General features: G+C 57.1%; 1 protein-coding gene across 1 annotated transcript in view; it reads right to left on the bottom strand.

The window, feature by feature from the left end:
* The window catches only part of LOC122380102 (nuclear receptor corepressor 2-like), a 78076-nt gene that overhangs the window by 18702 nt on the left and 47636 nt on the right, over positions 1-11738 (bottom strand). The window contains exons 2-4 of the mRNA XM_043362920.1: positions 10002-10242; positions 1883-2050; positions 1166-1170 (exon numbers count right to left, since the gene is read on the bottom strand). Coding sequence (XP_043218855.1) covers positions 1166-1170; positions 1883-2050; positions 10002-10242 — 414 coding nt within the window. The remainder of the gene's footprint in view (positions 1-1165; positions 1171-1882; positions 2051-10001; positions 10243-11738) is intronic.

Here is an 11738-nt window from a genome sequence, read left to right as displayed (position 1 = left end):
GTCACAACAGCACCCACGCCAGCGGCCGGCAGACAGAGGGCCATCAGGGAGCGCGCGTGAGCTCCATACGGTACATTGGACCCGAGGGCCGCGCGCCATTGAGCGCTGCCCACAGGCCGGCCGGCCGGCGGCGTACCAATCAGTCTCGGCAGGCGGTCGGCGGGCGGCACGTCTCAGCGGCAATCAGACCGGGCGCGGCGGCCCGCCCAATCACCGACCAACTTCGGCAGACGGTAACGGCCGCATGGACCAACTTTGCCACGGCGCGGCGGCCGACCACGTCCCACCCGTGCCGGGCCACGTGTGCCGCGCGGCGCGGCTAGAGTAACGCCAGACGTGGCGGCCGGCGGCGCCGCCGGCACGACCAGCCGCGCTCCAAAGTACACAACACGGCACGTACTCTCCGATAAACAGCAGCGCCCCTCCCCTCCCCGGCCGGACCGGTCGACCCCCGGCGGCGCACCTATACCCGAACGGCAACGGCATCGGCCACTCGACGGAGGCAGCACTATGTCTTGAACAAGCACATCACCCCAGACGCCTAGATAATACGGCACACGATGTGCACCGAAAATGTACTGGCCAAATGGATGGAACGTTCAGAAACGTTAGCGCTCTACAGCTTTTCAGTTTGCTTGCACTAATCGAAAAAAATCAAGAAGTGCTATAATGAAAAAGTCGATAGCAAAAAAAAAAACTTCCCACAGTAGACGTTGACATCAATAAGACGCTAACGTTATCCATGAGAAACACGCCTGAGTTAGCCCCAAAGTCCCAGTCCCTGGTCAGAGCCGATACGCAGGCTGGGGCTGATTTTTGGGCCCAGATGTCGGAGTACCAAATCGCAAACCCGCGCCAGTCTTCGTGAACTTCTAAATATCCACTACAAATATATCCAACAATTTGTGCTTTTCATCGAAGAACCATTGCGTAAGTTACCTACATATAAATAGCCTTGTTGGTGTCTGCAATAATAGATCCCTGCTTAGTTGGGATATTTTTCCAAACTGTATGACATCCCAAACCCGTCGCTCACCATCTTCCGAAAACCAATGAATAAATTGCGGTGGGCGGCGACCCGACCGTGTTTGGCCGGCGCCCGGCTGCCATCGCGACACAGCGGCGGTGCGCCGCTCTCCGTATAATGGCCAGTTGGGCTGCTCACCCCTCCTGAGGAGGGCCGGGCGCGGGGCGTGTCACCTGTTATCGAGCGTCGCCGTCGACCGACCTGTCCAGGCGACGGCCAGCGCGACCTGACGCCGCCACGCACGCCGCGGCCCGGCATCGGAAATCAATCGCGCTGCCCCGGCGCCACCCCGCACCCCGGCCCACAACCCCACCGGCCGGCCGGCCGACCCCGGGTCACCACGCCGCCCCGGCTCCGCGCGGCGAGCGCTGACATCACGAGTCACGTGACGTGACGCGTGGCGGCGTCGACGTGGCGGTGGCGCCACAGTGGTACGATCTCACGGCCCGACCGGCCGCGCTGGGTCACAGCGGACAGCCGCTGCCGCTGTTTGAGTGCAGAGTCCACGGCCGCGGTAAATAAAGCAGCCGCTCGCCAGTGGGCCATGCCGAACTGTCGAGTACCGACTGACCCCTACTCACCTCACCCCTCCCCGGTGCCGACCCTTGGCCTTGCAGTTTGCACCGCTATCTAGCCGCGGCGCCGGCGGTCGCTCTCCGGCCGCCGCTCCGCTTTGAGGCAAACCCAAACACCGCTCCGCGCCGCGCTGGCCGTCCTATAAACATCGCCCCAGTCCTGGCCCGCCGGTGAGTCGGCCGAGCCCCCCCCCCCCTCCGCGCGCGGTTCCACACTGTGTCCGTATCCCGGGGCGTGTTGTCAGTTCCGGGAACAGCTCGGCTCGGCGGCGGCACTCACCAGGTGTTTGTACCGCTGGCGCTCGTATATTTCGGCGGCAGCGGCGGCATGCGGGTCGTGCAGGTGCATTCGGGGCACGGCCAGCCGGTCGACCCGGTCACGCTCGCCGTCCAGCCTCGCCAGCTGCATCTGCGGACCGAGCAGGGGCGCCGAGACGGTCAGACAAACCTAGCAGTCACGGCACGGAGACAGGGCGTGGTTACAAGGGGACACGGCACGGGAGCGGAGCGGGCAGGGTGACACTGGGACAGAGAGGGCAGGGTAAACCGGCGTCTCATGGGACCCAGAGAAGAGCTCGGCAGACAGTTGCTCTGCTCACTGCTCAGTGGGTGGACGGTATGCAGATGCAGAATGCATAAGGTGACGGGTGAGAGTAGCAGGATAAATGACTCAGCGAAGGTGAGAAAAGAAGGATCGATGACTGAACGAAAGACATGGGGATTATCAGAGCCTCAAGAGCTCGCCAAGGACAAACAAGCAGTTCCAGGTGGCATCGTAAGCAAATGTCCTCCAGCTGCCTAGTGCCTACACGTATAGTTGCCACTTTTTCACCTTGGAACAAAAGAAAAAGATCCTTTTCCAATCGTATTATTCGAAGCTACAGCGAATACAACAGAGCGCAGGCAGAGAGCACGCGGAGATTCGGCGCCGTCGCCGAGCCCCGCCGGCGGCATTATTCAGCCGCTCTCGGTGACACCGATCGCGGCTTGTTCGAACCCAGCTCAAACACTCTCAGCATGCATAATCGGGCTGCATAAAGCACGTCGGACACCGTCTGACGTCACCCAGATACCGAGCTCGCTGTCGCCACCCGGGCCGCGAGCGCGCGCGCGCGCGCACTCCCGCGCCACGTGACCGGCGCTCGGGCGGCACCATGAGGTTGCGCGAACTCGCCATGCGGACTCGTTCCGGAACGCTCCCGGGCGGCGATATGACGCGTGAGGCGCCGGCGTTCCGGTCGGCCGGCGGTCGCTGAGCTGCGGCCCGTTTTCACCGCCGCCACCGGCGAGCAGGTGACAGGCAGGTAATGACACACCGCAGGTTCTCACGGACTCTCACGATTTGTCCCGCAATCAGAACAGCGTGAGTCAGCGGGTGGGGAGGGGACGGAAGGCGGCCGGATGGCGGGGAATGGCGCTCTTCCCCTCCCCTGTCGCACCCCCACACACTTCCAGCTATCGTCATCATCGGCTTACGAGTCGATTCGAGCCTTGAACTCTGGCCCCGCTCAGCTCTTTTACGATCATGGAACGCAGATGCTCCGGGAATATATTATTTTACGGCTTCACACAGCTGTTGCCGGCCGGTTTAGCGCCGTCCCAAAGCGGGCCCGATCTCGGTCAACGCTCGGCTAGTGGCGGTGCCCTTGGATGAGTGGCGGTGCCGGCGGCCAGCGTGGGACGCGGTCCCGAGGCCGCCGCAGCCCGGGCCGACCGGACCGCCCGGCGAGAGGTAGGGACCGGCTGCTGCGTGGTGCCCACACGCGCCCGGCGGCGGGCTGGCGGCCGGCCACGGCACCCCGCACCACGTCAGACGGCCATCAGTGATGACGGCGGCGACCCGGCGGGCTGGGTCTCCGCCAGACAGTGGCGTAATGTGGCCGCCGCCGCCCTAACGGCCGGCACCCCACCCCTCTGCCGCTGCCGCCCAGCAGCCCTCCACTCCGCCACTGCCGGACACGTATATGGACCGCTCCGTCGGAGACGGGCCAACAAAAACTTCCCCGCTTAGGACGGCCATATTTTTAGGCGCGAGCAGTGAACCTTTATCAGCGCGACACATCAGCCACTCGTGTCCCGGCTGAACAATGGCTCGTCGCTGGCCTTGAGGCCTTGCATGCCAAAATACGAGCCGTGGTCCGGCATACCGGAGCGCTGCTGATACGGTCGGCAGTCAGCCGGCGCTCGATCAGTCCGAAAACCGGCCGCTGACTCAGGAAAATAAACACGCACAAAGCTCAAGGCCATTCTATTGCTGATCAACTACAGATATCGTGATCCATGAAGCATGGTTTAACTTGCCGGGTCCAACAATTGCCTTAAGACTTCCGTATCATGGAGCCAAAATTCACCAGAGTCGGTGCACGCTCACCGATGTAAAAACGATTAAAGTAGCAAAACCTTCCACATACACTAATGGTAAAAACGCTCCATGCGAAAAAGCAAAGCGACGCACAATTCGTCTAATGCGCAAAGTCAAGAGGAGATATTATCCCTTTCCACAATGTGTCAAGTGCCCAATCCTTGCGTTTAACATAACATATGATCGCACTAACGATGCGATAGCTTCCTCAGCATGATATTTTGGCAGATCCAACAGGTTGGTAATCCATCGCGTAGAGAACTGCTCCCCACCCCTAAAAAGTATGATGACCGACGGCGCCGTCCAAGTCTGTCTCCGGAGGGGACCTAGGCCGTCCGGTCGGTCGGTCGGTCGGTCGGTCGGACGGACGGACGAACGGCGGCCCGTGCCCCGCTCGGGGCGGTCGGAGCCGAGCCGCGCGATCGATAAAAACAGCCGCCGGCCGGCCGGGCCGCCCCCGCCCCCGCCCCGGCCGGGGCACGGAAATAGCCGCCCGGCGGCAGCGAGTGCCAGCGGGCACGGTGCCAGCCGGGTGTCGGCCAGCCGACCCCACTCGGCCCCTATTCCGGTCTCTCCGTCAGCACCCGGCCTGTCCCAGACGCGAGCTGCCGACGGCCGCCTGCCAGCTCCAACCCACTCACACACAGCCCGTATCGTCATAGAAACCACGCAGCAGAGCCGATACAGGATACAAAAACAACATGGAGAAAAAATGCCGAAATTTACCTCTTTCTTGAAAGCCATTATATTAAAATGAAAGCTACCCTGTGGAAGGAAAAAAATATGAGTACATCACTTAAAATAATTGAGATGTTTTCTCCGCAAAACGGGGCAAATAACTGGTTGGAGGATATATTTGTCAGACATCTATTTTCCTGGTTACTGTATTCACTCTGCTTTCGAAGGCAAAAATGATAAACATCAAAGTAAAGAACGGAAAATTACTCCCTCGAGGTTGTCGCCCATCTAAGACGGTGGATGAAAATAGGAACACAAAGACAGAATTTACTATGGATTTTCAGCCACCTTTCGCCCACGACGAAAGCTCCCGCGTTGGAAAATACCAGACGGCCCCATCGAATCTGAATGTGTCTGCGCACCAGCCGCCGCACAGCCGGCGAACGGTTTCCTCCCATGTCGATATCTGATCACGGTCGCCGCCCACACACCCTGCATTCATGGCCGGCGCTGCAGTCGGCCGACTTTCCAGCGCCATATGCTCCATCATCTCCGTTCCAAGTAACCACGCTCCGCCGGCCGTTGGCAGCGCTTTATGTCCGCGACTGGCACGCCCCTCGGTCGTGAATAACAAAGTCTTTGCCAGTCATTCTTGCACAGACAGCGCCTGATGCAAAACAACCCACTCATCCCTCTCGGCCATCCGTTCCACACTGGCGGCGCTGGCCGGCCGGCCGGACGGGCTGTTTTGGTTAGTGGACGGGCGGACGAGCGTGCAGCGGGGCGCGGCAGCGGGGCAGGTCACAGTCACGCCGCGCCACGCCCGGTCAGGAGCCCAGCCGGACCGAGCCGGTGACCTTGCCTCGACCCAAGGCTGCGGTACCAAATGATACCGCCAGAGCGGTGCGAAGCCAGAGGACGGATGGATGGGCCGCCGCACACAGGGCCGACCGCCAGGTCTAGCACGACATGGGCAAAAAATCGAACTTTGTGGATGTACAATGAAACCTATACCAATTTGTTCAAAAATGATCATACTACACTGCTGTGGTCTTTGTTTTACAACACAATTGCTATTTCATGGCGAAAACTCAGCTTAAACACGAACTTCGGAATCGTTTGGACCGAACTCGTCCCCCGCACTCTTCGACAACGTATCTTTGATCCACGAAAACAATCACAATTTGAGGAGGAATTCCACATTTATATACATCAAACGATAGCTCCGGGTCTGCAGAACACACATAACCACATCAAAATGGCGAACTCTTACTTGGTTATGATGTATTGGCACCGCAAAGATTTAAAGACGAAAATATAATTTCACATAATTGATGTCACACACAAATAGACTTTCAAAAAAAGTACCGCAGAGTACCGCTTCGAAAATCTCGCTACATGTCAATGATTCATTGCACTACAAGATCCAACAGTCATTTTTTGCGACTTTTTGCGACTTTGGATGTAGCAGCCAAACATCAACCCGCGCCGGACCGGTGCTCGGCGTCAAACGCGCCGGGCCGGGAGGTGTTGATTGAACACTCCCCTTCTAACTCGTCTCTTGGGCCACATAGCAACACGTAGTAAGTGGCATTCGAAAGAGCGCCCGAAATTCCAGATGGAGTAATTAGTCATTTCTAGGTCAGGTCAAAGGTCACGTCACCAGAGGTCATCAAAGGTAAAATGTTGCATTTATCGACAATTATCGAAAACCGGCTCTTACCTCGGGGACCAATAGAGCTACATCGTCGCGGAAAAGTGCATTCAATTGCTCTTTTAGCGGTCTTTCTGAAATAAGCCCTCAGATTTGGCTTAACCCTCGCTCCTAGTGGTGTTTTTCCAGCCGCGAACGTATAGAAGGGGTCCGTTGGACCCCCCGCCGTTTCGCTCCTGATCAAGCTAGAGCTTCGCGGAAAAGACGAGCGTGTTGCCCGTGACAAGAGGAAGCTGATGATACCCAATTGTAAGGTCCTAGGTCATCGGTTGACCTTCCAGGTCAGGTCAATGACCCAAAAGTCGGGAAAATCGGGACCTGTTAGAACGTCGTAAAGGGTGGCTGCTATGAGTTTTTTTGGGTGCTGATCACGAATATAATATTATTTACGATCATAGATGATGTCTTCATACATTTAGGCCAGGTCGGGTCAGGTCAGGTCAGGTCAACTAGTAAGAGTTTTACCGGGTATTTGCAGTAGGTGGCAACCACCTCTGACAGCTTTGTAACATGTTACGAAGGCACCAAAGCTGCATAGTAAATGTTCAAATGGTTGCTAGATTCGAATTCAGCTAAAAAAACTAGCCTAGAAACATGTAAAACTCGAAAAAGTGAACCAAGGTCATCAAAGGTCAATGACCTTACCTGACCTTCTGGTGATCTTAACACCCACCCTAATGCATGGGAGCAACATAATATCCCATGTTTGAAAGCTTTAAACCAAGAAAAGACTGCAAAACCGCGGCTAATGCGAGCCGACATACGCTGAATCGCGATTCCGGCCAAACATGGTCTCGAAAGAAGGTCACAGGTCAAAGATCATTAAGGTCAGGGAATTGAAATTTTCAGGTTAGCTGTAAAAGTAGTTATCGCGAGGGTACTGAAAGTTTCGTTGCGATCGGCCGTTTTTTACGCGAATTACTCGCGAAAAACCAAGCGTTCCGTTCGAAGATTCAGGCCCTGTCGCGCTAGAATGGCATATCGGCCCACTGTGCGCCGGCCGAGCGCACTCTGCTCCCACGCGGAGCCGCGAGCGGGGCAGCGCGGCGGGGACAGGCCGTCGCTGGCGGCGCCGACCCGGCGGGCAGAGTGGCTGCACGAGCGGCCACCTGTCGCGGCCGGCGCCATTGTCACCGGCCGTCGTGCGGCGCACACAGTGGTGGTCCCGCTTTGTACCGACCGCCGCGGGAAGGTCCCGCAACTGGACAGCGCCGCGCTCCGCCGGCTCACACACACACACACGGGCCGACCCCGGTGGTACCGTGACCGTCCGACGCAGGGACGGCGGCGGCGTGCTGCGTCCACGGCTCCCTTCCATGACCGGCGGCGGCGGCTGGCCGGCGGCGGCGTTTCGAAACCGCCCGTGAGCCGGGTGCCCGCGGACGTCCCGCTCCCAGGCCGGCGGAGAACGGAAACGCGTCGGTCGGAACGGTGCCGCGGCGGCTCCCAGCGTGCGGGAAGCGCGGCTCGCCGCCGACCGTAACGGGCGCCCGCGATGGGGCACCGACACGTCACGTCACGGTAACGCTGACGGCCGGCCGTGACTCGGCTGCACAGTCGCGGCGGCAGACGGACAGAATCATTATTTGGGTCGATGCTGCTCAGATATATGATATTCTGCACAACTGTGACCTCTGGAGGAAGACGGCACTTGTATATTACTGTGTGCCGAGTCAACAGTCGAGTAACGAACACGGGAAATGCAATTTGCTCCCGCGATTGGCTCAGATAATTTCGTTTCCCGGCTAATTGGCAGCACTGATATGCTGATTCGTTTCCATTCGGAGAATCCGAATAGTTACATATTGAGCCAAATTGCCCCGAGCGAATTTCTCTCTTCACCGACCGTTAGTAGTGATATTTTCCGTCCTATTCTTTTTTTTTGTCCGTCCTATTCCGATTCGTGGCGTTCGAAAACGAACCCCAATAGCAAAAGCTGCCAGTGCAGCCATGCCCTGTCTGGAGCGGAGTCGATCCAGAGGTCCATGGGACCGCCCTGTAAGATGACGGACATGCCGGATCCAGCGCCAGGGAACGCAGACTCGTCAGTTGTCGGAACGACTCAACAAAGCCGCTCAGTGCGGGCCAGCGGTGACGTCACTCCCGACAAACACAAAGACGACACTCCCGACATGGCTTTCGGCAGTCGGCAAAATTTGAGAAGCATACCTGCTTTCACCGTTTCTTTTCGCGACACCAAACTAGTGCCATGCAAGCAGGTGGGCAACCTGGGCGTTATCTTCGACGGCACCCTGTCCTGGGACGCGCATGTGTCCGAGCTCAGTCGCCGGTGCACGGGTCTCCTAATTGGCCTCTCCCATGTCCGCCACTATCTCCCCGACGGTGTCACCAAGACACTAGTGGTGGCTCTCGTCATGTCACGGATCCAGTACTGTCTCTCCGTATTCGGTAATGGTAGCCAAAAGAACTTCGATCGCATTCAGAAAATTCTTAACTTTGCCGCTAGAGTCATTTTCGGTCGCCGTAAATTTGATCATGTCTCCCATCTCCGGGACCAACTCGGCTGGATGGCACCTAAAACAATGGCTGAATACCATACCCTTATCACGGCGCACAAGGCCATTCAGAGAGGTGAACCCGAGGAGATTGCGACCCTATTTTCCAAAAATTCCCATACACGAGCAAGGTCTACTCGCCAAGACCACCTCTACCACTTACCGCGACCCCGACTAGAGACCGGAAAACGTAGATTCGCCTACCGTGCCGCGGCGCTCCTAAATACTCTCCCCCTCGAGCTAACGCAGTTGCCTCCAGCCAGATTTGCCCGTGCTGTTAAAAAGGAGCTTAAGCCTAGCCAGAGTAGCCATAGTAGCTAGCCTCATGACTCTTGGACTATGGAAGGCAAACGAGTATGTATGTGTGTATAGTTATGAACGCGGCTTCGTGCGGGTTACACCAAGTATGTGCGTGTTCGGCGTTCGCGTTGTGCATTTTCGTATCCGTAAGTGTGTGCGTTTTCTTGTATAGGTATTTCTTGTGTTATCTTCAACCAGCTCGGACTCGGAGTGTAATCGCCACGCCGATTGTGGATTGCTCTTGATCGTCAATACAATACAATACAATACAATACAAGAGCCGGCCATAAACACGGGCACCAAACAGGGGATCTGCATGAATACAGCGGACGGCGGTTTGTGGACGGGTCAAACGGTCGCCTCCGATCCCGAAGGTCAATGGCGGAGTTCTGCGGGCGCCGCTCGGCGGCAGGCCGGCCCTGGCCAGTGACCGCCGCTCTGATACAGACAAACGGCCCATACGGGCCGGCGGACGGGCTGACGTCACCCGACACGGCTGCAGCGGCACACGAGTTATATCAGCCGCGCCACCGGCCCGCCCAGCGGAAGCGTCCCCGCAGATTGGGGCTGCATTACACGGGCGACATTTAATAACATGCCGCGATAACAATGGAGTGATGCGTCAGCACCGATGGCCGCGCCACATAGTAACTGAGTACCGGCGCCGTATTTATACACGGGCAACAAATATACCAAACCGCACGAAAGACATCCCGGTCCCGACCGCTGTTCAGTAGCATTATAACACATTCGCAACCACACAGATTGTATCGGCCTGCAAAACTTGCTAAAAACAAAGAACTGCTGATCTGCCAATTCGCCCACTCACCGGTGTGTTGCGTACCGAGTAGGGTGACGGCGCTGCTGCGGCGGCGGCCGCGGCCGCCACGGCCTGCTGCCAGCGCACGTCGTGGTGCGAGGGCGCCGGCCCGGGCGCGGTCACCACCACGCCGGCTGGGTGGTAGACGCCGCTGGCGCCGCTCGAGTAGGGCAGCCGGCCCTGCGACATGGGCGGCGAGATGGCCGCGCTGGCCGCCGGCTGGTACGGAGACGCCTCGTGACCGGCCGGCCTGCCGCGCACACACACACACCACGTCAGATACACAGACACCCGTCAGAAGGACAGACACGGATCGGGGACGGTCAGATACAGAAACACGGATTGGGGACGGTCAGATACAGAAACACGGATCAGGGACGGTCAGATACAGAAACACGGATCGGGGACGGTCGGACGCAGAGACGGATCGGGACCGGTCCGATATACGGACACGGACAGCGAGGTGGTCAGACATACAGGCACGGAGAGTGACAGTCGGTGAGATACGCAAACACGGTCAGATGTGGCGTGCAGACAAAGCCCTCAGACGGTCAGCTACAAATATACGAACGTGACGGCTGCCAGCAGGGCACTGAGTCGCTGCCAGAGTCTGTCAGACCACCGGCACGGACGCGCTAACAGACAGGACAGAATCATCAGAGTGACCAGCAGACAGCGGCGTATTTAGAAAATCGCGAAGGGGGGGGCCAAGGGTTTGGAGGGCGCCACCTCACCCAAGGAGGGCGCCATACGGTCGCGAGATAAAAAATCGCTCAGTGGGGGTTGGGGGGTTGGGAGGCGTTTTTTACCATGCCACCAGTTTTTTTTTTGCGTAACCTCGTATAGGTCGTGCTGCATTGATTTTGCATCGTGTGTATTCATTATACTCCAGGTCACAAAAGGTCAAGTGTTCTTGAAATGCTGCGCCGAAGGCGCGCGAAATTTTTGAAAACAACCTTTTCCTCCGCTTTTTAGGCACGCCTTTTATACGATCACTGTTCAAAGCTCCTCTCGCTCTTTTACCAAATTTGAAGGTGTAAAAAATACCTAAGGTTTGGTCGGGCCGCTGCCACACAAACTGTACAGAAAGCTTGGCTCATGGGTGTCGATGTATAAAAGTTTATTGGCGGTGGCATATCTACGCACCAGATCACCGTATCGGATTGATACCGGAGCGCGAGATGCGTAAACATCATCCAAATTACCTCAGACCAGCCTTCATAGCCTTCTCACAGATGCATGCAGTGTACCCACATAACCAGTTTCAATCACCGAAACTTCAGATGCCTGCTGTTGCGCCCGAACCTGTTGACAATACTTAATCGTAATCCATATAGATGCCATGATGCACGTAAAGTAGGATCAATCCGTTAAGACCAAAGACGTGTTTTATGCATCGTAGAGCGTAGATAGTTTTGGTAGGTATAGATACTTCATTCATTGTGCTGAATGCACGTTCATTTGTGGCAGTTTTCACAGGCCAGACATCAACTATGTGCAATAGAACGACTAAGTTGAAAAACATGCCAAAGGAGTAAATAAATGATAGGAGGGCAGCGATCAACGGATGTTGCCAATAGGTAGAAGGGCTGCGATCCACAGGAGGGCACTAATAGGTAGAAGAGCCCCGATCAACATCCCGAGTTTCGACAGTAGGGCACCGATAGGTAGGAAGTTGGCGAGCAGCAGGAGGGCGCCAATGGATAGAAGGGCAGCGATCAACAGGAGGGCACCAATAGGTAGGAG

The sequence above is a fragment of the Amphibalanus amphitrite genome, unplaced genomic scaffold, assembly GCF_019059575.1.
Source record: "Amphibalanus amphitrite isolate SeventyFive unplaced genomic scaffold, NRLGWU_Aamphi_draft 000091F_arrow, whole genome shotgun sequence".
Classification (NCBI taxonomy): domain Eukaryota; kingdom Metazoa; phylum Arthropoda; class Thecostraca; order Balanomorpha; family Balanidae; genus Amphibalanus; species Amphibalanus amphitrite.
This window is presented reverse-complemented; position numbering and strand designations above follow the sequence as displayed.